This window comes from Mytilus californianus, unplaced genomic scaffold (assembly GCF_021869535.1).
Source record: "Mytilus californianus isolate M0D057914Y unplaced genomic scaffold, xbMytCali1.0.p SCAF_14, whole genome shotgun sequence".
NCBI classification, from domain to species: domain Eukaryota; kingdom Metazoa; phylum Mollusca; class Bivalvia; order Mytilida; family Mytilidae; genus Mytilus; species Mytilus californianus.
Genome location: NW_026262626.1, coordinates 1880385 through 1908253, shown reverse-complemented (window position 1 = coordinate 1908253; position 27869 = coordinate 1880385). Strand labels below are relative to the sequence as shown.

The window sequence follows — 27869 nt, the reverse complement described above, 5'->3', positions numbered from 1 at the left end:
CAAAATAAGATATCTGATAAATCCATTGTTTAAGATATCTTGTCTAGCTTATAAGATATCTTATCAAGATAAAAAAAATATCTATTAATGAAGTAAATAATATATATCTTGTAAACTATACAATATATCTTATAAGTAATAAAAGATATTTTTAATAAGATTTAAGACATCTTATAAACTGTATAATATACATCAGTATAAAAATGAGGAGATGTAAGATTGAAAATGAGACGTACAGCTATCTACCAGAGTTAAACTATGATCAATTGGTAGTAAGCTAATTATGTTTAAAATATATCTTAAGTGAATAATATCTTAAGAAGTTAATAATATATCATATAAAGTATATAAAATATCTTATAAAATATATAAGATATCTTATTAACTTCAGATATCTTATAACACATATAAGATATCTTATTAACTTCAGATATCTTATAAAATATATGAGATATCTTATTAACTTAAAATTATCAAATAAGATATTTCATAAAGAATACAAGATATCTTATATACTTTATAAGATATAGTATTAACTTTATAAGATATCTAATTAACTTTATAGTATATCTTATTAACTTTATAGTATATCTTATTAACTTTATAAGATATCTTATTAACTTTAAAAATTTATAAGATATAATTTTAACGTTATAAGATATCTTATTAACTTTATAAGATATCTTTTTAACTTTATAAGATATCTTATTAACTTATACGATATCTTATTAACTTTATAGGATATCTTGCAATTGAATAAATATAAATACGGCTTGCCATACATTTACAAGGTAATGAATCAGATTAAGAATGAGTGCAGTGGACTTCTTGTATTTATTAGTAGAGTTCACTCCCCTTTTATAACTCTCTAAACAAAAGTGTCAACAAATTGTTGCAAAATATTTGTTGTGTTTTCATACTCATGATACTGTTCAGCATTGTTTACGATGCCAGTGTCGTGTTCAATTTGTGATGGAAAGGCTATCCTTAAAAGACCAAAGACGGTAATCTTTTCAGTACTATAGACGATCAATTATAATAAGAAATCATTGTGAAATGTATAACTGTTTTGGGTTGGATCGACACGTGTATAATTTAAACAGTTAAATATTGTAATTTGTTACACACATAATTTAACCAGTTAACTGCCTAATGAAAGCCAAATCGAATAACTCTGAAGTATGCAGATACGATAACTAACCCTTCATCCACTATGGTCCTCTCTGGTATAAGTGTATCTTTAAATGTGATAACTTGCAGCATAATTTGTTTTGTGAATCTGGATACCTTGCATGCAGAAATAACTCAAAATTTAGTCAAAACCCATTAAAAGTTGTGTTGTCCCAAAAAAAAAAAACAATGAATATTGTTAAAAATAAGTGAATAGAATAGAGAATGGAAGCAGGGAATGTGTCAAAGAGACAACAACCCCATCAAAGAGCAGAAAACAGCACAAGGCTTCCAATGGGTCTTCAACACATCGATAAATCTATCACCCTGAGGTACTAAGAAGTTTATTTCGACATTTGTTGAAAATGATTTAATTTCTAATCTTAAATTATAATTATATTTTTATAGACATATTAACATGATTAACATGCTTTTTTAATTTGTAAATAAACATACACCTGTATACCAGAAGAAAATAAGGGAGCTTCCTTCTATCAATCCAATCAACATGATCAACAGCATAAAGTTTTGAGTAATTTGGTCATTAAAGTCTTTCTTTATATATATATGTCAGTTGATTATAAAGTTGAGAATGTAATACATAACTAGTCGATAAGTCAAACTACTAAAAGGGAAAAAGATATACATGTACACAGGGGTCGAATTTAAGCTTTTTTGTGTACTGGCCAGCCGGACCAGTGGACTGAAAAATCTACTGGTCCGGCTCCAAATCTACTGGTCCTGCAAAAATGACATTCATTTGACAAACACTAATATAAATGATAGATGTTTACTTTTATTTTCATGCTTTCTTTTACTTATGTTAGACAAGAAAAAGAGAGAGTCTTGATCCTGATTTTGATAAAGGCTTTATTTTTGATAATGTCAATGATTTTCTTTATCAAAATCAGGATCAAGGACAGAAAAAATGTCAATATTGTCTTCCACAGTCCTCACGACGACCATAGGGTGCCTGACTGGGTCGTCTGGAGCGCTGTCCAGAAATGTTCCACATTTCAATAGCCGGAACTGGATCAAATGATGCTAATTGCTATATCTTCAGTGTGAAACAATATGAATAATAGATCAACAGTTGGACGCAATCTTACTTAAAATTTGAAGATCCCGTTACAAAAATACATTTCTTATCTAGGTCTGTGACTGCAAATTTTTCACATGTTATACAATTCATTACATTGCGATTGATTATATAATTTAACCATTCACTATCTTTTTCCCAGGATTTTTTATATTTACGTTTCCTTTTGTCAATTTCATTAACTTTATTCTGATCTTCCTTTTGAATGTCACTTATTCTAATTTTGTTGTCCGGTGGTTTAACTTCTTCCAAAAATTTCCACTTTTTGTGTTGTTGTGAAGGACGCTCACCCGAGATATTTATTACCTTGATCAATTGTAATACTTAGTACCCCCAGTACCGTGTAATTGATTTCGCAGGTAAAGTTTTTTGTTAACAAACCGAGATTGCGATGCAATCAATGATTTTTATCGACAAATTTCTACTGGTCAATCTACTGGTCCAACGCAAATTCTACTGGTCTCAGACCACCAGACCAGCGCTAATTTCGACCCCTGCATGTACATGTACTTACTGTGCTACATACATGTACTTACTCTTTAAAAAATGGGTGGAGTATTCAAATCAAATTATTTAAATTATAAAGGCATTTTAATTTTTAATGCTAAATAATTAAAATGTAACATTTCCATTTCTGTTAATGCATATATGTATAGAAATACAAGTCTTTTGTTTATTTGATATAATATAACCAACATGGCAGTATAAATGAAACATCCGATCACAAATGCAGAATGTGAATCAATCTAATATCGTGCATTTACCACAGCGCAATCAAAAAATCCTGAGGAGAACACAGGGTATACCATTACTTGTCCGCACGTTGCAAGAGATTGCTTTTGTCAAATCTATTGAAACTTGTAAGGACTATCACATGACTATTATACATGTTATGATGTTAGATACATGTATGGTGAACGAAAGCTTCCTTTTGATTTTGAAATGACAGAGACGTTGACATAACACAAAGGTTTAATGGGTCAGACAAATGGACATACACTTGTACAATATATCTAATTATGCAGGAAAAATGTTTGTGTTTGGTGTGGGTATAGAGGAAGGTACACTGACCACTTATGGAAATTTAAGAGGAATCTATTAAAGTGAATATTATAAACTAACAATCCTTCTTCTGAATTTTGAGGGGCTTTGGTGGCCCAGTGGTCTTAGTAATGGTCAACTACTGTGTCACTATCCTGTCAATGCTGAGGTTGAGAGTTCCAACCCCACAAGTGGTAGGTGCGTTTGACTCTTAAATGACTAGAAATCATCTGAATGCAAGTTTTCCTACAGAAGGTCAATTGTTCCCTCCAGCACTCCATATTCTTCCACCAATAAAAACTGGCTGCCACAATCTAGCCAATAGTGCTGAAAGTGGCACTGAAAAACCAACATTGAACAATCAAACAATCTTTTTTTTAAGATTTGTATCGCCAACCTAACCTCTGAAGTTGTTAATGTATGCTTTTTATACGACCGCAAAAAAAATTTTGTGGTCGTATATTGGTATGACGTTGTCGTCGACGTCCGAAGACACATTAGTTTTCGCACTCTAACTTTAGTTTAAGTGAATGGATCTCAATGAAATTTTACCATAAGGTTCAATACCAAAAAAGGAAGGTGGGGATTGATTTTGGGGGTTATCATATGGACCCACAGTTAAGGAATTAGGGGCCAAATAGGGGTCAAAAATAAGCAATTTTGTAACTTCCAGACATAACTTGTGTGTAAGTGTATGGATCTCTCTGACATTGTACCACAAGATTCCATATCACAAAGGGAATGCTGGGATTGATTTTGGGGGTAATTGCCTCCAAATTTTAGGAATTAGGGGCCAAAAAGGGGCAAAAAACAAGCATTTTTCTAGTTTCCAGACAATAACTTGTGTGTAAGTGTATGAATCTTTATGAAATTGTACTACAAGGTTCCATATTACAAAGGGAAAGCTGGGTTTGAGTTTGGGGTTATTGCCCTAAACGTTTAGGAATTAGGGGCCAAAAAAGGGGCAAAAACAAGCATTTTTCTAGTTTCATGACAATAACTTGTGTGTAAGTGTATGAATCTTTATGAAATTGTACTACAAGGTTCCATATCACAAAGGGAAAGCTGGAATTGAGTTTGGGGGTAATTGCCCAAAAAGTTTAGGAATAAGGGGCCAAAAAGGGGCCAAAAATAAGCATTTTTCTAGTTTCCAGACAATAACTTGTGGTCAAATGTATGGATCTCTCTGAAATTATACTGCAAGGTACCATACCACAAAGGGAAGGCTGGGATTGATTTTGGGGGTAATTCCCTCAAAATTTTAGTAATAAGGGGCCATAAAAGGTTAAAAAAACAAGCATTTTTCTAGTTTCCAGACAATAACTTGTGTGTAAGTGTATGGATCTTTATGAAATTGTACTGCAAGGTTCCATATCACAAAGGGAAAGCTGGGTTTGAGTTTGGGGGTAATTGCCTTAAACGTTTAGGAACTTGGGGCCAAAAAACAAGCATTTTTCTAGTTTCCAGACAATAACTTGTGTTCAAGTGTATGGATCTCTCTGAAATTGTACTGCAAGGTACTATACCACAAAGGGAAAGCTGGGATTGAGTTGGGGGTGATGAATCATAAGGGGATTCAAAAAATTGGGGGGGGATTTTTTTTTCCTTTTTTTCTGATTTATATATATAAAAGCAAATAATAATGATATGGTTTGAATAGGTAAATTAAAAATTTTAAAGTTCTTAGACCACTTTCATTCTGTGTGAGAAACCTATGCTGTGTCAAATATTTAATCACAATCCAAATTCAGTGCTGTATCAAGCTTGAATGTTGTGTCCATACTTGCCCCAACTGTTCAGGGTTCGACCTCTGCGGTTGTATCAAGCTGCGCCCCAGCGGAGCATTTTATTTGAAAATCATACAACCTTTTCACTCCAGTTTCCAACTCATCTAAAAAAAAATTCTACACAATCAATTTGTCACTCACCGAAAAAGTAATACCCGCTTGACAAAAAATAAAAGTTGTTGAAAAAGTCCAAATCTGACAAAAATCAATTATAAAAATGGTCTTAAGTTTCATTTCTAATTTTGTGTCAGCATGTGCAATGGTGGTGTCCAGATGCCAGGATACTTCACTCAGAGTCAAACAGGACTCAAGGATATTGGTTTGGTGAGAATTTCTCAGGTTAAGTGGCAATTTTCTAACTTTTTACTCCCTGAGACTTTTCAGTTTTGAATAAGGGCAAACAATGTTGAAAAGAAGCTTGATCTGAACATGAAAAAATTACTTGGATAAAGAAATAAAATGATTATGATTAAGGAACTTCAGACAGAGCTCTATTATGCTGTCAGTATAATTCTATGTGTCCTTATTTAAACGAGATGGTAAACAAGCTTTTCAATCTGTATCATGTTTTCTAGAATAATTGATGTAAAATAAAGTTACAGATTGTTGATGGAATAATACAGCAGTCTCTACAATTGATTATGCATTTCATTGAATTTTTCTATAAATGGCCAAATTATTATGTGTTGGAAAATATTAAAGTTTTCTTTATATTTGAATTATTGTTAGACGTTAGAGGATGAACATGATGAATGAAAAAAGAGAAATCAGCTAATTCTTGAAGAGCAAAATTACACTCTTACATATTAATACATTTGTATGTTAATTATGAAGCAATCTTACAAGTATGATCTCTCCTGACTTGAGTCACTTGTGTCTCCATCATATAACTTAATTCTGATCATTCATACAGACTTATACCAATGTTATGTACTTTGAAAAATTATTATTTCTGAAGGGAGGGGGGACTAAAAATTACCGTATCACTTTTTCTTAATGTCTGGAGTATTGATATATAATAGTCCGTTAGATTGCATTCAAAAAACACAGCTGAACAAATTTTTGAAGAGGTTGTTATCACAATTTAAGAAAACAAAATGACAACAACTGTCAAGATGAATATTGACAATAAAAGTGCTGTTTTCTGTGACATATTTCCTACTATTTCATGAGATTTTTGCCTGAGTACATGTACATTGTACATCCCCTACCCCTTTAGTTTAGCTATGTTCTTCATACATTTAATATTTATATTTTTGAGCATTGGTGAATGATATCGACCACATTTTAAGAATATCTTAATTTAAATCAGTTGCATGGTGTGATCTCAATCAGATGGAAATTTATACATAGAGAATATTCTTTTTGAATTAACAATTTTTCTTGTGACAACATAATCTTAATGCATTGTTTTTTTTTAACTTTGTTCTTTTTTTATTTGTATGTCTGAAGGGAAAAAATCCATTATTTACCTATTGTTGAAATTGAATTTTTTTTAAATGATGAATTTTCTCAAAGTTCTCTTATTTCTAGTTAAGACATTTTATTGTATTTGTCATTGTAAAACCCCCTTTTTTATCTTCTGAATTTAGATTAGGCACAGCCCATCTTGTCGCTGACTGGTCTTTTGTGTATTTAAGAACATAAAATATGTCTTTTTCGTGTAAAACTAACCGCCAAACATTGTTTAAATGTGTCTTTTCTATTAAATTGATGTTTTAGACCTGTTATTAGTGACAACAGAAAGCTACTTTTTTACAGCTAATTTAATTCTTTTCTACCTATCGTTTACATTTGCCTTGTTTGGTGTCAAGAGTGATTCTCACACCTGCCCTTGTCCTGTCACCTGATAACATTATAGACGCAAGCACTTAATTAACAAAGATTCTCCTGTTTCACCCTCCAACCCTGCCCCTTGGTTATCCAATCCGAGCATCTTCATTTAGAATATTTTTCCTGACAACACTAATTTTTCTTTGAAGATTTTTAACACTGAACTAAGGGTCAGATTTAAATCTTCTTCGGTGGCAAAATGCAAATGTTGACAATATCCCATTGAGAAAATTAGCACTCATCAACAGCTATCGGTGTAAAGTTTATAAAACATCAAATAGATCTATGAACGTAGAGATACCTGAGGGAAACAGATTTATTTTTTATACAATTTGACAAATTTTGTATGGACTTCACAGTGATCCGTAAAACCACAAATTAGTTAAACCCACTTGTCCAGCGGGTAATGAAAAACTTATTGAAAATTTTGTTTCTTTTTGAAATTAGCTAAACAACTTTTGTTACTTGAATTTTAATTAAGTGGTTTGTTCAGGTAACTTAAATTTCCTCTTTTTTTTTGTTGAGAATGTTTAGGAAAGGACAGAATATCATCTGATCATATTGTATTATTTGACAGCTGTGCAGATGTAGTATTTCTTGGTTCACATATGACTCAAATAAAGTGATACATTTTACATGTAGGTAGGTACTTTGCTCTGATAATAAAGTGCTGATTGTTTTGTAAGTAATGATACACTTGTAAAACCAGGAAATTGGCAAAAGTCTAGTTTTCTCAATATAAATCTTTACCAACAAAAATAGATAGATAGATTTACAAAACAAAATGTGCTACATGAAAGATATGGATTAAAAAATAAATCAAAAGATGCCATATGACAAAGCACTTAATAAAAAAGGACAAAAACAGTTAAATAAGTAATTACTAATCAGATGTGTTCATGTAAACAAAGTAAAACAATAAGCTGATATTTCTTGAAAAAAAAGAATTAATACAATAAACAGTATATGTACAGTGTAGAAAAATATGAAATTTAGTTGTTGTACAAACTTTTCGTAGCGATGACAAATAAATTCAAACTTTTCCTTCATTTTGTGAATATTGTTTTTATCCTACAATTAATCATCATGAACATTGAGCATAAACTTATAATTATTTTACATACAAACAGTTGAATTTGTTTTTAAATGAAATCAATATGACTTAAACAATACCACACAAGGACCCCATATTGAACATGTTGAAATGTGACGTAAACAGTAATTATACCTTTTTGCTAGCAACATAAGCAGGATACAAGGGGTTTATAAACGTGGTCTATGGCTTCGTGTTATCTGTACACCTGTATTTGTATAGTAGAAAGGTTGATTGCTGGATAAATTAGAATAATAAGGATGAAAAGCTGAAATATCATCATACATACTATCAAGTTAACCAAATGTTCATTCATCAGGATTGCAATTACATATGTTAAATACATGTGCTTGTTTGTAAAATTACATTACACATATTGATCATGTTGATATTGTTTTTTACATCTGGGTTAAAATTCTATCCTTAGTGATCATGTTGATGAAGCTTTCGTGAATCTTAGTGATTGACCTTTGAGTACTCTTTCACATATTTTTATATACCAATTACCTAATCTTGAAAGTTAATTCTGTTTAAAAGGAAACTACCAATTTGTGGTTTAGATTTTGTTTCATTCAGTTTTGCATATTTCATTTAAAGATAAAGAAAGATGTATATTGTATTAAAAGGTTTTGTTGAGAGTTCAACCCAGTAGTACAATGTAAAGAGGCATTGACGAATTGACTGCCGAGAACTGTGTTATGGTATACCTTGAAGCTACTCGATAACTTGCTGAGTTATTGTCCAAGTTTTAAATCACAGTCTCTTTGAAGTATGAAGCGTGTTATGTTTTTACCAAGTTAACGAGTAGGATGCTGTCGACAAAGATGAAATTCTTGCATAAAATTATATCTGCTAATGGGCAGCTATCCAAAACTTTGACATATGTTTGAAATATCTTAGGGACACGGCAAAGCTCTTGTCGCTAATTCTATGCACGTGTTTTGCCGTTGGTTAAAACATTTGAAGAAAGAATAATTCAAACTTAATTGGATGTGCAGTCTCAAGAAGACTAAGTTCGACAGAAAACATGGTTAACACCATCTCTTTTTACACTCTTCATCCTTAAAATGTTTTTAACAATCCCTCTAGCATATTTAAATGAAGGATTCAAATTGACCCAGAATACTTAATATTGTCCCAGTATTGCATTAATTTTCAATTCCTCAGTAAGTTTTATATTTGCTATTTGCAACAAAAAGATCAAACTATTCAGTATTACATGTATACATGTTATAAAAATGAATATGAAAAAGATCTGTAATTGTTATTTACCAACAAAAATAATGAGTGGAAAAAATAATGAATAAAATCAATGTTATGACAACAACCCAGCTACACAAAAAAATAGACATGCTGAGACTAACTTACATCCCCCAGTGATGGACAAATGTCCAAATAATATTGCAAGCCATAAATCTGTTCAGTGCATAAATAAAACAAGTTGAGAATGGTTTGAAATAAAGTTATGATTATTAGAATTAACTTACTTGTTTATTGATGCTTGTAAAGATCCTAAGTCTACTGAAAGATGTTTCTGAAAATAAGGGAATTAATTTGTGTTATCGTATAAATAATGTAACATAAAAAAAAAAATACATTTTTGGTGGGTACATGTATGACAAAAGTAATAGATACTGATTTTTTTTCAATTTATTAAAGGAGCAAACTTAGTCATGTTAGTCTCTGTTTTTTATTTTGATTTGAAAACAAACTTTTAATGATTTACCAGTTTGACTTCAGAAGGAAAATTGAAAAAGGGAAAACCCAGGAAAGTTGAAATTCAAAGACAACATAGGTCAATTTTGTGTTTGTAATGGAAAAAAAAACAAAATAACACCACTGAGGATTAGCATTACAATATTAAAATTAGGAGCCACATATAACATTGATGATAAAATATCTTGCAAAATTTCAGTTATTAGTTATGAAATATCTTTTTGAATTATTGTGACTAGGGAAATTTGTTTCTTGCTATGAAGATTACAAAAAAATGAGCCTAATTCCATTTGAATTCCATATTAATTTATGCAAATGACTTGTTTGTTGAAATGGTCAATTTATGACGGACAAGTGATCTATGGGTAAGATTTCCATTCAGAACAAAGTTTTACACTTGACCCATGGTCATTAGATATGACCCCTGCTTGTGGACATCTGCAATAGGGTTTTAACACAAAACACTGGTCATTTAGATAATGGTGATAATGATTGCTGAAGTTGACAATAGGATGTCCCCATTAATTTGTCTGTTATTGTCCGTTACGGCACCCGTACCGAGTCATGTGAACAAATGAAGTGGAAACGTTATTGGAAGTTAATCACAGATTTTAATAAGTTTCCTGTCCACATCTGAATACCCCCTTGGATATGCTGTTTATAGCTTTGTAAAATTGGCATATAAGAAAATAGGATCACTAAAAGCAATAATTAGATGAATTCAGAGGAATATCAAATAATTTTAAGAGGCGGTGGTTCATAATGGAATATTTCAATTTTCTATTAGATACCAACTATTTTCTTTTCGATAGGGGCTAGGATTTTATTTTTCATGAGAATTTGTTTTTGCAACCTTATTTCAGAACCAGTCTGCATTTTAAGATTTTTTTCTGAAAGTACATTATACAGTATGTGTAGTAAATGGAAGATTATTTTGAAGCTTTTTTTTTTCTCACAAAAGTCTGTAAATCAATTTGGACTAAAATACTATTGTGGGCATTTATTATTGCCATTGTTGATCAATGCATAAACATATGAGTTTAATTAATATGATATTTTAGAAAAAAAAATTGCAAACATTTAATGCTTATAGGATTTAAGATGCAAGATCTAATCAACGTCATTAATGTGGTACTTATCCTCCACTTTTTGCTGTAAAAGAAAAAATCACAAAAATTACTAAATTTCAGTAGTTATGTCGAAAATTGTGAAGAAAACTTGAAGTTAAATATAAAATAAAGTGAAAAATGATATTCCTGCTCAGAAAATAAAGTAAAATTTTTCTTAATATCTTTCATTTTCCCTGGTATGCATGGTATAGATAGAGAGAAGACAAATAAAACAAAGAGGACTGACTATTTTAAAGAAGGAAAATTGTATATTTAATACACATATTTTTTTGGTTCTAGGGAGACGCATTATGTAAAGAATGTTTTTATTATGCATTTGAAGAGGAAATCCACAAGACTGTTGTTGATGCTAAATTATTTACACCAGGGGAAACTGTGGCTATTGGTGCATCTGGAGGGAAAGGTAGGTTTCTGGCAGCAGTAGATAAGGATGAACTTGTACATATATATTCTACAACTGCGTTGTGTATGCTACATGTATGATATTTCTCCACTTAAGAGTGTAGACAGTCATGACAGTTAAATTTTCAAATTTAAAATGTAAAACTTGCAGAGCATTTTGATTATTATAAAAACCACACATATTCTTTATAAAAATGAATCAACCACTCTAGGAAAGTATAAACATGATAAATCGACTACCGTAAACATTATAGAAATTGGTTTATTGAGTGTCACAAGGATGCATGTTTAAATCAGAACTCTTTTGATGGCTTAAGGTTTGGTTTGGACAGGTTTAGTTACTATAGAATGAAATGATACAAGAGTTTACTTTAGACAGGTTTCAGATTCAAGTATGGTTCAATTTAGTCAGGTTTTAGAGTATGTTTCGTTTTAGGAAATGGTAAATTAATGTCATTTTATCCTGTGTTACAGGAGTTGTGAATATCTTAATATAACCTGAACATAACCGACAATTGTCGTTGGTTCATGTCTGTCAAATTTGTTTTTTCGTAAATTGTTTTGTTATAAATAAGGCTGTTAGTTTTCTCAATTGTATTGTTTCATATTTTTCATGTCGAGGCTTTTTATAGCCAACTATACAATATGGGTTTTTCTCATTGTTGAAGGCTGAAAGGTTGCCTATAATTGCTAATATTTACTTCATTTGAACTTGGGTGGATAATTGTCTCATTGGCAATCATACCACATCTCCTTATTTTTATAAACACAACTACTTAGTAAGTAGAGCATAAGTTATAATGAAAATTAAATATAATAAAGTGATCACAAATGTTTTGTTTCAGATTCTACAGTTCTGGCTTACACAATGAAAGAACTAAACCAGAGGTATAAATACGGTCTGAATCTAGTCTTATTATCTGTAGATGAGGGTATAACTGGATACAGGGATGATTCACTAGAGGTAAGTAACTTCTGGAAAGTTAATCCCTAAGGGTTTGCCTAATTTTCACTTTGAAAATCTGTAAGTAAGCCCACACACAAGAAATGGTGTTAATTGATTACAGTCCTATAGCTAGCATGAATTATAAACACCAGACTCTTTCAAACAGTACAATGTATCCACAAAAATCATAGGCATTTTTCTCACTTTTGAGAACCCTATATTGGGAGAACATTTTGCAGGAACCTAAACATTTGTAATATATATAGGTAAAATTTTATCATTAGCTATGTTGTCTCATGTGTATACCTGTACATATGTATATAAAAATCAGCAGCAAAATATGGATACCTCCCTCTGAAGAAGGGAGTATAATGGTTTATCTTAGTCCTCTGTCTGTCCATCTGTGTTGTGTGTCCGTACCTTGTCACATTTAACTCAGGAACAACAAATCACAGCTTTGTGACATTTAAATATCAAGTTTCATGTAAGCATGCTCCATCCTGTCATCACTTATCAACTTCCTGTTTACAGAATACTTATAGCGGAGGTATCACTACTAAGGGAGCAATTGCTCACAGTACATCTTGCCATTAACAGACATCCATTTCCTTATCATTTCAGACAGTAAAGAGAAACCAGATACAGTATGATTTACCATTAAAGATTGTATCATATGAGGTGAGAGTTCATTTGAGTGAAAGTTAGACAGTGCTTTGGTACTGACATGATTGATAACAAACCTTTCTTAAATTCTCCCTTGATAAATTCAGAAATTGTAAAGAAACTAAGGTTCCAACTCCCTTCAGCAAAGTTGACTTTAGAGATATTTGGCTAATACATTTATGTCCCTTTGGTCGTATAGCCCTCTATTAGCGTGGTATAATATTTATCCATCCAGCTTTTAAATTTGGCTTTGAGAGTTCCATATGAACATGATGAAGGTAAAGTTTGAAAAGCATTTTGGACTCATAAATTGAAAAGTGTTATTTTAGTTTTAAAAGATGCAAAAAATTATATTTGCATCAACATAATTTCAAAACATTTTGTAGTGCACAGGTAAATTGGTGTAGTAGGTCTATTTATCAATAATTTACTACATTCAAACATTGGAATTCAAAAGCAAAATGTACGGATAACCCCTAAAAGGAGTCTCTTACCAAAGTTTAACTATTTTTGAAGTAAAACCTAACCAAAAAAATAACCTGTACTATAAAAAGGCATAATCATTTTGCACAGCATAAAATGAAAAAAAAACGTAAAATTTTATTATTTGTCAATGCAAGAAAATTTCTTGTTTTCTTTTCCAGGATTTGTATGGATGGTCAATGGATGCAATAGTTAAACAAATAGGATTGAAAAATAATTGTAAGTTTTCATTCAAACCAAAAAATATTGACATATTATGATAGGGGAAATAATCGCTTTCAGAAACATATAAATTGTGAAATTGTGATAATTACTCTTTGCACACAACACACTTGTCTCTATTCAGATTTATAAATATATACGCAAATTTATACATGAATGTAGCCGCATATGTTAGACTTGCATATTGAGGTCTTTAGAATAATATAGAAACAGGTCTTGTGTTTTGAGAGAAATTTTCCATTCAGCATGTTCAGCGAGTGTTTAATTTTGTGTTTGGGTCATTTTCTTTTAATCAAAATAAATGAAAAAAATGTAATTCTTTAAGCATTAAAGTTATATTTTCCGTCTGTTCTAGAAATCCATGAAACTTAGTATTCAGGAAATATAACAGAATAACTGTATTATGTTGACTAATTCAATAATTGCAGGTACATTCTGTGGAGTATTTAGAAGGCAAGCATTAGACAGAGGAGCAATGATGATGAAAGTTGATAAAATTGTAACAGGTACAGTGTTCCAGCTAGCATGATATGGAGGGGCGGCGCGCCCCGCCCCTGAAATTTTGCGCCCCTCTGCCTTTTTTAAGCGCCCCTCTGTCCTTCTGCCCTTCTGATGCGCCCCTCTGTGCACTTTTAAAAAAAGTTTTAAAAACGATCTTTTTTCCTCATATCGTCGCCATTTTGTTGAGTTCTTTATACACACACTTCATTAAGACAACAGATTAAAATTGTTGACACTTGTTACCTGTATATAATCACCTATTTTATTAGAGTCAATTACTTAATCAGGTGAAATTTATGACCCTGTCTAATCCCTTTGCCCTGAAGCACCAAAACATCCAAGTTAATTGAATTGATTTTTTAACACCTGACGATGCAAAATAGAATTTATAAAATAAATGTGAACGATGTTCATGTCTATTGTATTTGTTATTTATAAAATAAGGTTCATTAAAAAAGAATCATTCCAATAGTATATTGTAAATCGTCAACACACAAAATGCCGACGAAAAAAAGAAAAATTGACCAAATCGAAAATGACAAGAAGAAAATATCAAAGACTTGCCAGTCTATTTAATTACATCTTTTTTTCAAGAATAATGACCATCAAAGGTAAAAAAATAATTTAATTCTTTACTTTTATGAAAAATCGAGTAGAAGAAATTAAGGTTTCTATCAGATATCGCAATTGTTCTTCTATTGTAAATTCCGCCGATTACGGAGCACTCGAAAGTCCGATTTTTATATCATTTTTCTTGAATTGAAATCCGTTTTGACTAACTTTAATATTGATATTATTAGATACGCTCAACATGAAATATACGGAGATGCTTGTTGAATTGATAATAAACTTTCAAAGTTGAATTAATTTATTATTGTGCCGATTACGGAGCTCTCGGAAGTCCGATTTTTGTATCAATTTTCTTATTGAAATCCGTTTCGACAAACTTATTGATATTATTAGATACGCTCAACTTGAAATATACAGTAGATTTTGACACTAAAATCAGTGAGTGCTTTCTCAATGGATTAATTGAAAATATAACAGTTAGATTTAAGGATGCTGACACAATCGATCAGTTGGCCATTTCAGACCTTACAGAAACAGACAACATTGAAACAATGTATGGTTATACAGAGATAGAGGCTCTGGCAAATACATTTGACATGGACCCTGAAACTCTCCTTATTCAATGGCAGGACTTTATAGCTCTTGTGTCATCAGCAGAACTTACAGATCGTTCCTTACCTAGTCTGCTAGAGCTATTTCATTCACCTTGTCATAAGGATAAAAACCTATTATCTATGTACCCTCTTGTTGCAAAACTATTCAGTGTTGCAATAATACAACCACTCAGTACAGCAGAGGTGGACAGAATATTCTCTCAGGTCAAATTGATAAAGACAAGTCACAGGGCAAACTTGAAAACACAGACATTAACAAAAATATTAACTGTAAAATTAAACTGTGATGAAACTAAATTTGAAAAAATTCTTGATCAATGTGTGACAACCTTCTTCAAAGAAAAAAACAGAAGACTTGTCAATGTTGTTTAATATTTATTTGCATTTGAACTCTTCTTTGAAAAAATCTGTAATTCTGAAAGAGAAATGAATATAGTAATGACTATTAGTGCTCTCAGTTTATGTCATTATGTGGTAATATTAAGTATTTGATTTTTTTCAGTGAGAACGCGCTAAAGTGCCCTTTTTTAAAAACGCGCCCCTCTATTTTCAAATCCTAGCTGGAACACTGAGGTATTATTATTGTATAATATGACTACTAAAATTTAGGGATTTTCAGCTGTTCAGAAATGAAAATGCTCAAAAATGTTGTAATGCCACTCTAATTATATTAGGATGGGGCATTATGTTTTCAAGTATGTCTCATTGTCTGTCTGTCCACCGTTCATGTGTCCCATTTCAGGTTTACCATGAAATTGTGGTCACATCAACTTAAAACTTGGTACACATTTTCACCATGATGTGAACTTTTTGAATTATAAGACAAATGAGAGTTTTGACCCAGATTATACAGTTCACTGAACATAGAAATATAGGGCAAGTGGGGCAAGGTGTCCAATGGACATATATTTTCGTTTCCTAAATTTTGCAATCAGTTTTAACATTAATGCATTTTATGATAAGCATTATTGTTTATTCAATTCGATAAGGATAATGGTTGATAAAAATGGCAGCTATTTACTCCTGAAAAAAAAATAATCAAGAGGGAAAAACTATACAGATACCTGAGACAACTTATACACTACAGATGGACATGAACCATTGACCATCTAAGCATAGCACAAAATAAAAGGACGACATGAAATTTTTTTTATCACTGTTTAGGCAATTTTTGCATAGTCTATTAAATTTGATTTTAGCATTATAAAAGATCAATTAGCTCTATATCTACAATTGACAAAGTTTCATCCTGGTGATAAATGAGATGATGAAAAACAAGAAAAAAAGAAAAGAATAGTATTGTAACCAACAATCATACCACATCTCCTTATTTTTATAATGGCTACTGTAGATCTCTTAAATCTATGATTTGATAGGTACTGTACAATTTTTTTCCAGTTAATGAAAGATGCTGGGTAAACGTCAATGAGACATCTTAGGTGTTGTGACTTTGCAATAATTATGGAATCAATAATTGACTTAAGATATTCACAGATCTTGGGAGTTTTTGCTTATATTTGTTGAATTGTAAATGTTTTCATTTTGTAATATTTGCAGAATCCTAGTTGTATCATAACATTGCCATGTTTGCAGAATCCTAGTGTTCCGTGTTAAGACAATAATGACCTCCTGTTTAACAGCCATTTTGTTTTGTAGGACATAATGCAGATGATATAGCTGAAACTGTTATAATGAACGGTAAGCATTTAACAAGCAAATAATTTTGAAAAATCAATGGTTATCATTGGATGCTGTCTGTCATTTTTATACGACCGCAAACAAATTTTGTGGTCATATATTGGTATGACGTTGGCGTCTTCGTCGTCGTCGTCCGGCGTCGTCGTCCGAAGACACATTGGTTTTCGCACTCTAACTTTAGTTTAAGTGAATGGATCTTTTTGAAATTTGACCATAAGGTTAAATACCACAAAAGGAAGGTTGGGATTGATTTTGGGGGTTATGGTACCAACAGTTAAGGAATTAGGGGCCAAAAAGGGGCCAAAAATAAGCATTTTCTAGTTTCCAGACAATAACTGTGGAACGGTGTATGGATCTCTCTGAAATTATACTACAAGTTTCCATACCACAAAGGGATGGTTAGGATTTGCTTTGGGGGTTATGGCTCAAACCGTTTAGGAATTAGGGGCAAAAAAGGGGGAAAAACAAGGTTGTCCTGGTTAATGGACAAATACTTTAGTACAAAACATAATTTAAAGCAGTGTAAGGGAGATAAATCAAATACATCATTGAAATTATCTCCCTTACACTGCTTTTAAATTATGTATAAAGTAATGGTTAATGAACAATAAAGATAATTTAAAACAGTGTAAGGGAGGTAATCCAAATACAACATTTTGGTTACTTCCCTTACACTGCTTTTAAATTATGTTTAAAGAAATGCATATTTATAAAGGAAGACCAGTAAAAATATCTGCAAATGTTGCATCTTTTTTTTTTACAAAAAAATCCATATGAAAGATTTGACACTATATTTTTAATTCTATTATAAAATAGATTAAGTTAGCACTATGGTAAATTTAAATGGGTAATTATGGTTGCCAACTCCATTGGAAATTTGAATTGAGATTATGACCATATCTTGAGGGAAAGAATTTTTTGGGGGAAAAAAGGGGGGGGGGGGATAAAAAGAAATTGTGGGGGGTCAATTTTTTCTCATTTCAGATTTCAGAAATTAAAAAGAATTATTCTTCAAATATTATTCTTTTTTCAAATTTCAAATATTGAAAAATTTTAAGAAGTAATCTTTAATTGCACAGTATGGCGCATTAGATTTGTAAAATCTTTGATCACATTTATTTATTTGTTATGCCGAATCTAACAGTGTATTTAGATTTTTAATTTTGGGTCCAGTTTTCAAATTGGTCTACATTAAGGTCCAAAGGGTCCAAAATTAAACTTAGTTTGATTTTAGCAAAAATTGAATATATGAGGTTCTTTGATATGCTGAATCTAAACATGTATTTAGATTTTAGATTTTTGGCCCAGTTTTCAAGTTGGTCCAAATTGGGGTCCAAAATTAAACTTTGTTTGATTTCAACAAAAATTGAATATATGGGGTTCTTTGATATGCTGAATCTAACCATGTATTTAGATATTTTATTTGTGGACCCCGTTATCAAATTGGTTCATATTGAGGTCAAAAGGGTCCAAAATTAAACTTTGTTTGATTTCATCAAAAATTGAATTATTGGGGTTCTTTGATATTCCAAATCTAACCGTGTATTTAGATTTTTAATTTTGGGTCCTGTTTTTTAAATTGGTCTACATTAAGGTCCAAAGGGTCCAAAATTAAACTTAGTTTGATTTTAACAAAAATTGAATTCTTGGGGTTCTTTGATATGCTGAATCTAAACATGTGTTTAGATTTTTGATTATGGGCCCAGTTTTCAAGTTGGTCTAAGTTGGGGTCCAAAATTAAACTTTGTTTGATTTCAACAAAAATTGAATATATGGGGTTCTTTGATATGCTGAATCTAAACATGTGTTTAGATTTTTGATTATGGGCCCAGTTTTCAAGTTGGTCCAAATTGGGGTCCAAAATTAAACTTTGTTTGATTTCAACAAAAATTGAATATATGGGGTTCTTTGATATGCTGAATCTAAACATGTGTTTAGATTTTTGATTATGGGCCCAGTTTTCAAGTTTGTCCAAGTTGGGGTCCAAAATTAAACTTTGTTTGATTTTAACAAAAATTGAATATATGGGGTTCTTTGATATGCTGAATCTAACCATGTATTTTGATTTTGGACATTGGACCATAATAGGTAAATTAAAAAAATTCAAGTTCTTAGACCACATTCTTTCTGTGTCAGAAACCTATGCTGTGTCAAATATTTAATAACAATCCAAATTCAGAGCTGTATCAAGCTTGAATGTTGTGTCCATACTTGCCCCAACTGTTCAGGGTTCGACCTCTGCGGTCGTATCAAGCTGCGCCCCAGCGAAGCATTTTATTGCTTTTGTTTTATTGTTTTATCATAAAGCCATTGGTATTTCTTGTTTAAAACTGTGTCATGTCAGGGCTTTTTTAAAACTTACTACACAGTATGGGTTACATCCACTTCATTTTGTCTCTGGTGGATAGTCGTCTCATTGGCAATCATACCACATCTCCTTATTTTTTTTTATTTGCAAATTTCAATCCTCGCATTGAAAAATAATCTTTATATAATAATGAATTAATGAATTAAAATCCAATTACAAGTACAGATCAGATAACGTGAATGTCACAGTAAATTTAGCATTTTGGTATTTGAATCACTTGTTGGATTTGCTGAATTAAAAGTCTTCTGCATAGGTCAAAGTTAAGCAATGTGTGAAATGCAAAGGCCCATTGTTATATTAGCTTCTTATTATTTCAGTTTTAAGAGGAGTGTAATCTTAACTTATTATTATTTCAGTTTTAAGAGGAGTGTAATCTTAACTTATTATTATTTCAGTTTTAAGAGGAGACATAGGAAGACTGCGTAGATGTACAGCTATAACAACAGTAAGTTGACATAATTACATCTACCACTGATATGTGTATTCATATCATTTCCATGACCAAAAAATCTCTCTCTCTGTACACTGATTTCTGACATTATTTTTAATGTTTTATGGGTAAACCAGATTTTTGTATCCTTGGACTGTCAAGTGATAGTGTCTACTTGACCATTTCAAGCATCAGTCTGTATTCTTATGTACACTCTTCATTCCTATATACAGAAATATATTAATTTGATCATTTATTAGAAATATCTAAGCTGTGATTTGGAATTATTCAAACTAAGAAATTAATCCCTTTGCTCAACATACTGATGTATTAGACAAAACAGCACAATTCCAGGTATAAATAGAAAAAACATTAAGAAAAGCATAAGCACTGGGTGGAATTTGACCAGTCGCATTGACATTGTAAGCATATCTTGCTATGCATGCATCTTCTGCCATACATTTTCAATGTCATAAAAAGTAGTAAGTTTCTAGTCCAGAAACATATAACAATTACTGCAATAATAATATCAGATGACCAATATTGACATTTTGGATCTATGACCAGGATTTTGTAAGATGTTTTTATGTCCCCACTGTAGGCATTGGGGGCATTAAGTGTTACCCTTGACCGTCCGTCTTTCCGTCTTTCCGTCTTTCCGTCCGTCCCATTTTCGTTGCAAAGCTTGAGCAGGGGCATTCCTGTCCTCAGACACATTCTTCTTTTATTTCCTTCTTGTCTTTCAAAAGTTCTGAGATAAATTCTGCTCCATATGAGTACAAAAATAATAATCAAAATTTAGATGACTATGCACAAATGAGACAAGTCAGAAGCAACAAGACAGGCGTTAGACTAACAAGACAAGACAAACAGCAAACCCTGATGTCTAATGGCAACCATATATTACAGTCAAATGTTCACCTGTATATAAAGAATTCCTGTCTTATGTGACCATAATCCTTTAAATTTATCTTACAGTATAAATGTATGTTAATTATATAGAGTACATTGTTATTTACCTACATTTCATAGATAAGAATTGTTTTGTAATGTACATATACTTCATGTCCTTTCCTAATCAACTTCTTTTCTTTACAGGGAACAGATGGAGCTCTACCAAGATGTAAACCATTTAAATATACTTATGAAAAAGAAATTGTTATGTAAGTAACATTTCTAATTTATACTTTTATATTATTATTTGTCAATTTTCTTTGTGCCATGTTTTTGTTGAAGAAGTAAAACATGACAAATAAATATTGTAATGATGAAAATGCACAAAAATTAGTTTATTTTTCATAACTGCACATATAGGAGTTATGTGGAGAAATGCCACCTTTTTGTTCATAGTCAGATATTCCCAATACATGTAATAAAAAATGTGTTAATTCCTAAATAAGACCGAATTTATTTATGGCTTTCCTGCTGTACATGTAATGATATCAACATTGATATTAATAAAAAAAAAAAAATAAAGTAATGGCATTACTTTGATCTGGTATGTCATAAGTTGAGTAAGACCATGAATGTTATCTGTAACAATTTTTGTATTAAAGGTTCATTTATAATTTTTGAATCCTTTCATACAAATGTAATAGTGAAAAATTCATGAAGAATTGAATTATTTGAAATTATTAATTATGTTTTTTTTTATACATGATTCATTAAGTTTCAAAAATAAAGAAAAGTACATAAGAAAAAAATGTGGAGAAACTTCTTTGACAAATCATCGAAAACTTGCATCATGCCTTTTGGGATGTAAAAAGTTGACTGCTATGGTAATCTCTAAATATTAAATATTTTATTATGTTTTCAGGTATGCATATTTCAAGAAATTAGATTATTTTTCGACTGAATGTATATACTCTCCAAATGCTTACAGGTAAAGTATAATTAGTCCTTAATATTCAACCATTTCTTACTTACAATGGATTCATCTATTATCAATTTTTGTGGATTGAGGAAAAATTTAATTTTTATTGCGTACCCATACAAGTTTTTCATAGAGAGCCTAGAGGAAATTTATACTTTGTTGAAGACTGAAATTTTTTGTTTACCTAGTATTCCCAAGAAATCCATGAAAAATTCTCAGAAAACAAATGAATCTACTATAAAGTTATCCATTTGAGCTTTCAAAACATGATGTTTATCTTTCAACCACAGATGTTTGGTATAAATAGTTCTCTTAAGAGATCATATAAAGCTGGACAAATAATGTTTCATTCCTTAATATACTGTTACTGTTGTTCAGAGGAAATATCTAGTATCTGGAATCAAGTCTACATAAATTACTGTAGCCGTTGCAGAGCAAGGGAGACAACTCCAGGATTCTTATTCATTCTAAAGGAAAATTTAGATTAGAAATTTTGTAAGATGAATATTGAAACTAAATCAGTTGAAGAAGTTTTTTATGCCCCCCCCCTTAGCGTAGTGGGCATTAAGTTTTACCCATGTCCGTCCATCCGTACTTCTAAAAATTGGTTTCCATTCGCTAACTTTAGTTTGCGTCAACCAAATGTTATGAATCTTATGCACAATGCTTATTACAACAAAACACAGATCAAGTTTGAATTTTGGTGGCGTTACTTTTACAATTCAAGAGTTATGCCACTTTACAAATGGAAAAATTGCTGAATGTTTGGTTTCTGTTCTCTAACTTTAGTTTGCCTCAACCAAATGTTATGAAACTTATACACAATGCTTATTACCACATGACACAGATCAAGTTCGAATTTTGGTGGCATCACTTTTACCGTTCTAGAGTTATGCACTTTACAAATGGAAAAATTGCTGAATTTTTGGTTTCTGTTCTCTAAATTTAGTTTGCCTCAACCAAATGTTATAAAACTTATACACAATGCTTATTACCACATAACACAGATCAAGTTTGAATTTGGGTAACGTCACTTTTACTGTTCTTGAGTTATGTCCCTTTATAACGTTATATGCAAGTGGGGGCATCATCTGTGTTCCATGGACACATTCCCCATTTATTTATCTTCAAGATCAACTCTTAGACATGCTGCTTTTGGTTGGTCCAGAATTTGAACAAAGAAACATTTTGCTTACTTTCCGAACCAAATTGATGCAACAATCCAGTGAAAAATTATAATCCTCAAATAATTTTTGATTTAGAAGTATTTGTTTATTTGTTTTATGCTCTGATGTCATTTATCATCAAACATTAACAGGTACAAAAATCCAAAAGCTTAGGAATACAGACAAGATATTTATATTGATAGCTATTGTCAAAAAGGTCTGTCTTTTATGATATATAATTTTAATTTATTTCCAGAGGATTTGCCAGAGCATATATTAAAGATGTTGAAAAAATACGACCCAGTGCCATTATAGGTAACATAAATATTATAGTCTGATTTATATCATTGACAGAAAACAGTGCCATTATAGGTAGCATAAATATTATAGTCTGATGTATATCATTGACAGAAAACAGTGATAAAATGTGTCATTGTAAAGACATCTGTTAAGTGAAAAGATAAAGATTATCATGATTTCTGCTCATTGAAATGTGAAAAATCAGCCAGGAATGACAATATGAAGCCTTCAGGATAATAAATGCAATTATTAAGACAAACTGCTTCATTTTACAATACAACTTACAACTGCCCGTTTGCACTGTGTGTTGCATAGGCCGCCAACGAAAGCCTTCCTTCTGTGTCTGTCTTCTGCATGTTGAGCTACTTTTCTCCATATCCTCCATCCAATGTTCTTTCTATGTAGACCATTTGCCTCCAAGTTACCTTAGGTCTTCCTTCATTTCTCTTTCCTTTTTGGTGTCTATGTCAAGGCAATTCAACAATCAATCCTTTGGTCGATCCTCAGAATATGGCCTATCCAGCTCTATCTCCTGGTCTTAATGGTGTTGGTGATGCATGCTTGACTAAGGGTCACTGATTTTTTAATATAGAAGTAAATATGACACTATTAAACTACCTAACCCCTCAGCCATGCATTCATAGCTAGCCCTCCTTAGTTGGCTTACTTTGGTAAGTTTCAGAAATAAGTAATAACTAAATATTCTAGTTTTACAAAATTTTCTTGTTTAAAATAATGACGTGTTTATGTAATGATATCAGATGCTCTACCGTTGATGAACAAAATACTATTGCAATTTATTTAGAACAGACAGAGATATGATACTAAATAAAGAAATGTGGTATGATTGTCAATGAGACAACTATCAACCAGAGATCAAATGTTGATCATTGTTCCTTATTGTAATCTAATCACACAAACACTACCTCCATTTAAATCATGGATTTTACACAATGTGATTGTTAACATTGCAGATGTTGTGTTTGATATAACATACACTGTTGCCAATTGTGTTCAAAATAATTTTTTTCACATTAAGGAGATATCATTTTTAATTTCTTGTAATTTAACAGATATAATACATTCTGGAGAAAGTTTATCAGTCAAGAAAGACGTTAGATTGCCTGTTCAAGGTAAGATACCATGTTAAGTGAGGTAGGTTTAACTTACTCCAGTTCCATGGACCAGTTCAGAAATTCCACTTTTGTCCCTGCAGATTATGTTGTTCAGTATTGAAAATGACATCTGGACCAAATCGGTAAATTCCAAATCAGTGAACTTTGTAAAAAGCAAAACTGTTTTAATTGTTCCCAAGTGTCATAATTTACTGGAACTTACCGGTATACAACAAATGTATGGAAAAGATTCATTAAATAAACTCATCATAGATACCAGGATTAAAATTTTGTACGCCAGACGCTTTTCATCTACAAAAGACTCATCAGTTATGCTCGAATTAAAAAAAGAAAAAAGGCCGAATAAAGAACGAAGTTGAAGAGCATTGAGGATCCAAAATTCTGTCCCAGTAAGTCCAGAACAATAAGTCACAGTGACTAATTTTTTGCATGGATGACTAAAATAAGAAATCTCTCAAAAAAAGTTGACAGCAAAATTGATATAAACAAAATGTCCTAATGTTCACATTTCTTCAATGTTTTGCTGAAGGTTTCTATTTGTAGGACATGTTTTACAACAAGTTTCATTGACCTTGTTGTTAACAAAGATTACAATCTGAATGTCAAATGTTATTCCAACTTTTCTTTGAGATTTCACATGTACACTGTGTTACATGTACAAAGCAAACTTTTCCTTTAGTTTGGTTTAATGAAATATTGCATCTACATTGAAATCAAAGATATACTGGGAATGTGGTTAATTTGATGCGATGTTATTTTTGCGATTCCAATGCATGAACATTTCATGTAGGGGTAAATTTGTGCATAGAGGATAAGTTCGACTTTCATATAAATATTGTTTGCTTACTACAACTATTTGCACTGCAGATATTTTTGGGCATTTCTTGTGATCAGAAAGTAGGCAAAAATAACCCCTGACAAAATTTTCCATATTTACAGTAGTTTCTGTCAGTACCAAATATTTTCAACTAAGATTTGTTCATGTTTAATTTAAGAATTAGCATTACCTAAGAAATCATTTATAATGGCAACCCTAGGTTTGTTAGAGATTTTACCAAGGGTATTTCTTATTTTCATGAATATTTTGTCCTACGTACTGCTTTGGATGACATTTACAAAAAAAAAATTGCATTCTTGTGGTATAAAAGAAAACACCACTGGCTGACATAAAAAAAAAATATTCCAATACTTAAAAAAAATGGTCCTGATTGGATGACCGCATTTAAAAAGATATGACTATTTTGTGTTTGCAACACATTTTGACTTCATCGATTTTTGATAGTCATGGTATATTCAGTATTATACCACAGCTTTATTGAAATGACATATTCAGCACCCATTTAAAGAATCATTATTTTCATACTTTTTGTTTTTTCAGAAAAAAATTTGTTTAGTTGTTATAATTAGAAATTTTATTCTTTAGGTACATGTGAGAGGTGTGGTTACATGTCTAGTAACCCTGTGTGTAAAGCATGTGTATTGTTAGAGGGACTAAACAGGGGATTACCTAGGTAAGATTATTCTGTAGGTACATGTGAGAGGTGTGGTTACATGTCTAGTAACCCTGTGTGTAAAGCATGTGTATTGTTAGAGGGACTGAACAGGGGACTACCTAGGTAAGATTATTCTGTAGGTACATGTGCGAGGTGTGGTTACATGTCTAGTAACCCTGTGTGTAAAGCATGTGTATTGTTAGAAGGACTGAACAGGGGATTACCTAGGTAACGATTTTTTAGTTATATTATTACTTCAGATATTTACTGTTTTACACAGCATCATTAAGCCATACCAAAATTATAAGGCATCTGTATTTGGCTTGTTTTACAGTTTAGAAAAAGGGTAAAATTTGTAGACATGAAAAGGGGTCTTTTCTGTCTTTTCTGTATTATTTGCAAAGGAGGAGTTCATATACATAAATTAGTTACCTTCTCTCTGGATTGAAAAAAAAAAGTAGTATCTGATACTTATGGCTAGTTAATCTGTAGACAAAATGCAGTATGTGAGTTTATCCAATTTCCACCAGATTCCATGTGTCAATATGGTTAAACAAAATAGTTTATTTAGGTTAACAATTTAATCGTTTTTTTTTTTCCCCCATTGATACCCTGTTTCTTATAGAATTAGCTATATTTTTCTGTTCTCGATACAATGTAATTATATTATATTTAACGATAAAGAGCAGGGAATTTTCTATTGTGATATTGTAAATCTGAGAATTCTTTGTTTTTTTGCAGACTAGGTATAGGAAAAACACACAAGGAAAGAAGGAAGGTATGTAGATAAATTATTGATTATTTTACACTTGTTTTCTCATTGTACTGAAAAATCTATCCTATAAAATAATAGGCCACTTTTTAGGTCAATCAGAAAGTATTATTAAACTATCAAAAACAATATCGTTGTTCACATGAACACACCTGTCATATTTGACATAAGTATATTTTATATCTTGCACAGCCTAATGAATACCCTTTGTCTTACTATTATACCAAGAAGATAATTTTTATTACCCTAGCTAGCCTTTGGGGAAATCTTACATATATCAGAAACAAGACAATGTGTTTTAGATGTTGACATATGGACTAAATAGACAACGGAGGTTTTGGCATGCAAAACTGGTTTATTCTCGACCCATTTTGTGCCCGTTCCAAGTCATGCTATGTGTAATTTGTTGTTAGGGTTGGTTTGAACCTATATTCTTTTAGAGGAGTCAGATATTAATGGTTTATGTGATCTGTTGTACTGTCCAGTATGTTTGGTCATTTCTGTTTAATGTCCTTTTAATGTATTATTGACAAGTAAAAATGCCAACAAAAATTACAAAGAACAAGGAATATGAAGCTTATAATTAAATCGAGACGGGGAAAAATGAAAAAAAAAAAATTTAGGTGTACAGTAAGGTCACATAAACATGTCTGTATACAATATCTCTGATTAAGAATATGATTGTACTGTTATTCATCATTAAGCTGTGATATAGAATTTCAATTGAGAGTTTATTTTATTTTTTAGGCTGAGGAAGCTGAAAAGGCCAGGAATGCAACAGAAAATTCAGAAGATCAGAAATCATGTGATAAATCAAGTGACCAATCAAATAATAGAACTTGTGGTTCAAATTGTCAGTGTTCTACAGATATTAGTAAATTAACTCTGAACTCAAAGCCAGATGTATCAAAGTTAGATTTTTGATGAAGTTTGTTTTTATCTCAAATAAAACTGTGATAGTATTTTGTCTTTATCTGCCTGATGAATAATGGAAATTGTGTGTCTGCACCAAGGATCCGGAATTTTTTCACACAATTTTGGTCATTTTGAGATAACTTAAAAGTTGGTGCCCTTTTTCAAAAAAAAATTGTCGAAATCACACTAGGTTCATAGCATCAAAGAACATGTTTTGAACGTTTCATCGCATTTACTTCATGAATTTTCTTACCATTTTTCTAAAAACGTTCAAGAACAGTTAAGGAAAGGCAACATTTTTAAAATGAAACGATTTTAATGATTCAAAATGGTAAATTTCTCAGACATCGCTAACATTTCTTTCAATTTTGAAGAAGAAATTAAAATCAGATGTTTTGCGACAATACTAAAGTACGAGTAATTCTGGACTCATTTCCGGATTCGTTTT

The 27869-nt window shown here is 31.4% G+C and overlaps 1 protein-coding gene across 2 annotated transcripts; it reads left to right on the top strand.

The window, feature by feature from the left end:
* The first annotated feature begins 931 nt into the window (after positions 1–931).
* On the top strand, positions 932–27468 carry LOC127724009 (cytoplasmic tRNA 2-thiolation protein 1-like). 2 transcript variants are annotated; one of them, XM_052230745.1, is made up of 15 exons: positions 932–1004; positions 11149–11272; positions 12117–12235; positions 12839–12895; positions 13525–13582; positions 14014–14091; positions 16927–16968; positions 19732–19781; positions 20865–20929; positions 21583–21648; positions 23062–23120; positions 24179–24238; positions 25770–25857; positions 26476–26512; positions 27254–27468. In XM_052230745.1, exons 1-15 carry the CDS (start codon positions 948–950, stop codon positions 27428–27430), a joined length of 1137 nt encoding a protein of 378 aa, XP_052086705.1. In that variant the 5' UTR covers positions 932–947; the 3' UTR covers positions 27431–27468. The 2 variants fall into 2 exon arrangements, with proteins under 2 accessions (XP_052086705.1, XP_052086704.1); XM_052230744.1 differs by lacking the exon at positions 25770–25857 and adding an exon at positions 25665–25752.
* The last annotated feature ends 401 nt before the right edge of the window (positions 27469–27869 follow it).

What these genes read in the sequence shown, in the direction of transcription:
- LOC127724009 (XM_052230745.1), top strand. Translation starts at nt 948, where the DNA reads ATGCCAGTGTCGTGTTCAATTTGTGATGGAAAGGCTATCCTTAAAAGA. An exon ending in AATAGGATTGAAAAATAATT is followed by an intron (nt 13,583 to 14,013) that starts GTAAGTTTTCAT and finishes CAATAATTGCAG; the next exon opens with GTACATTCTGTGGAGTATTT. An exon ending in AGTTGATAAAATTGTAACAG is followed by an intron (nt 14,092 to 16,926) that starts GTACAGTGTTCC and finishes TTTGTTTTGTAG; the next exon opens with GACATAATGCAGATGATATA.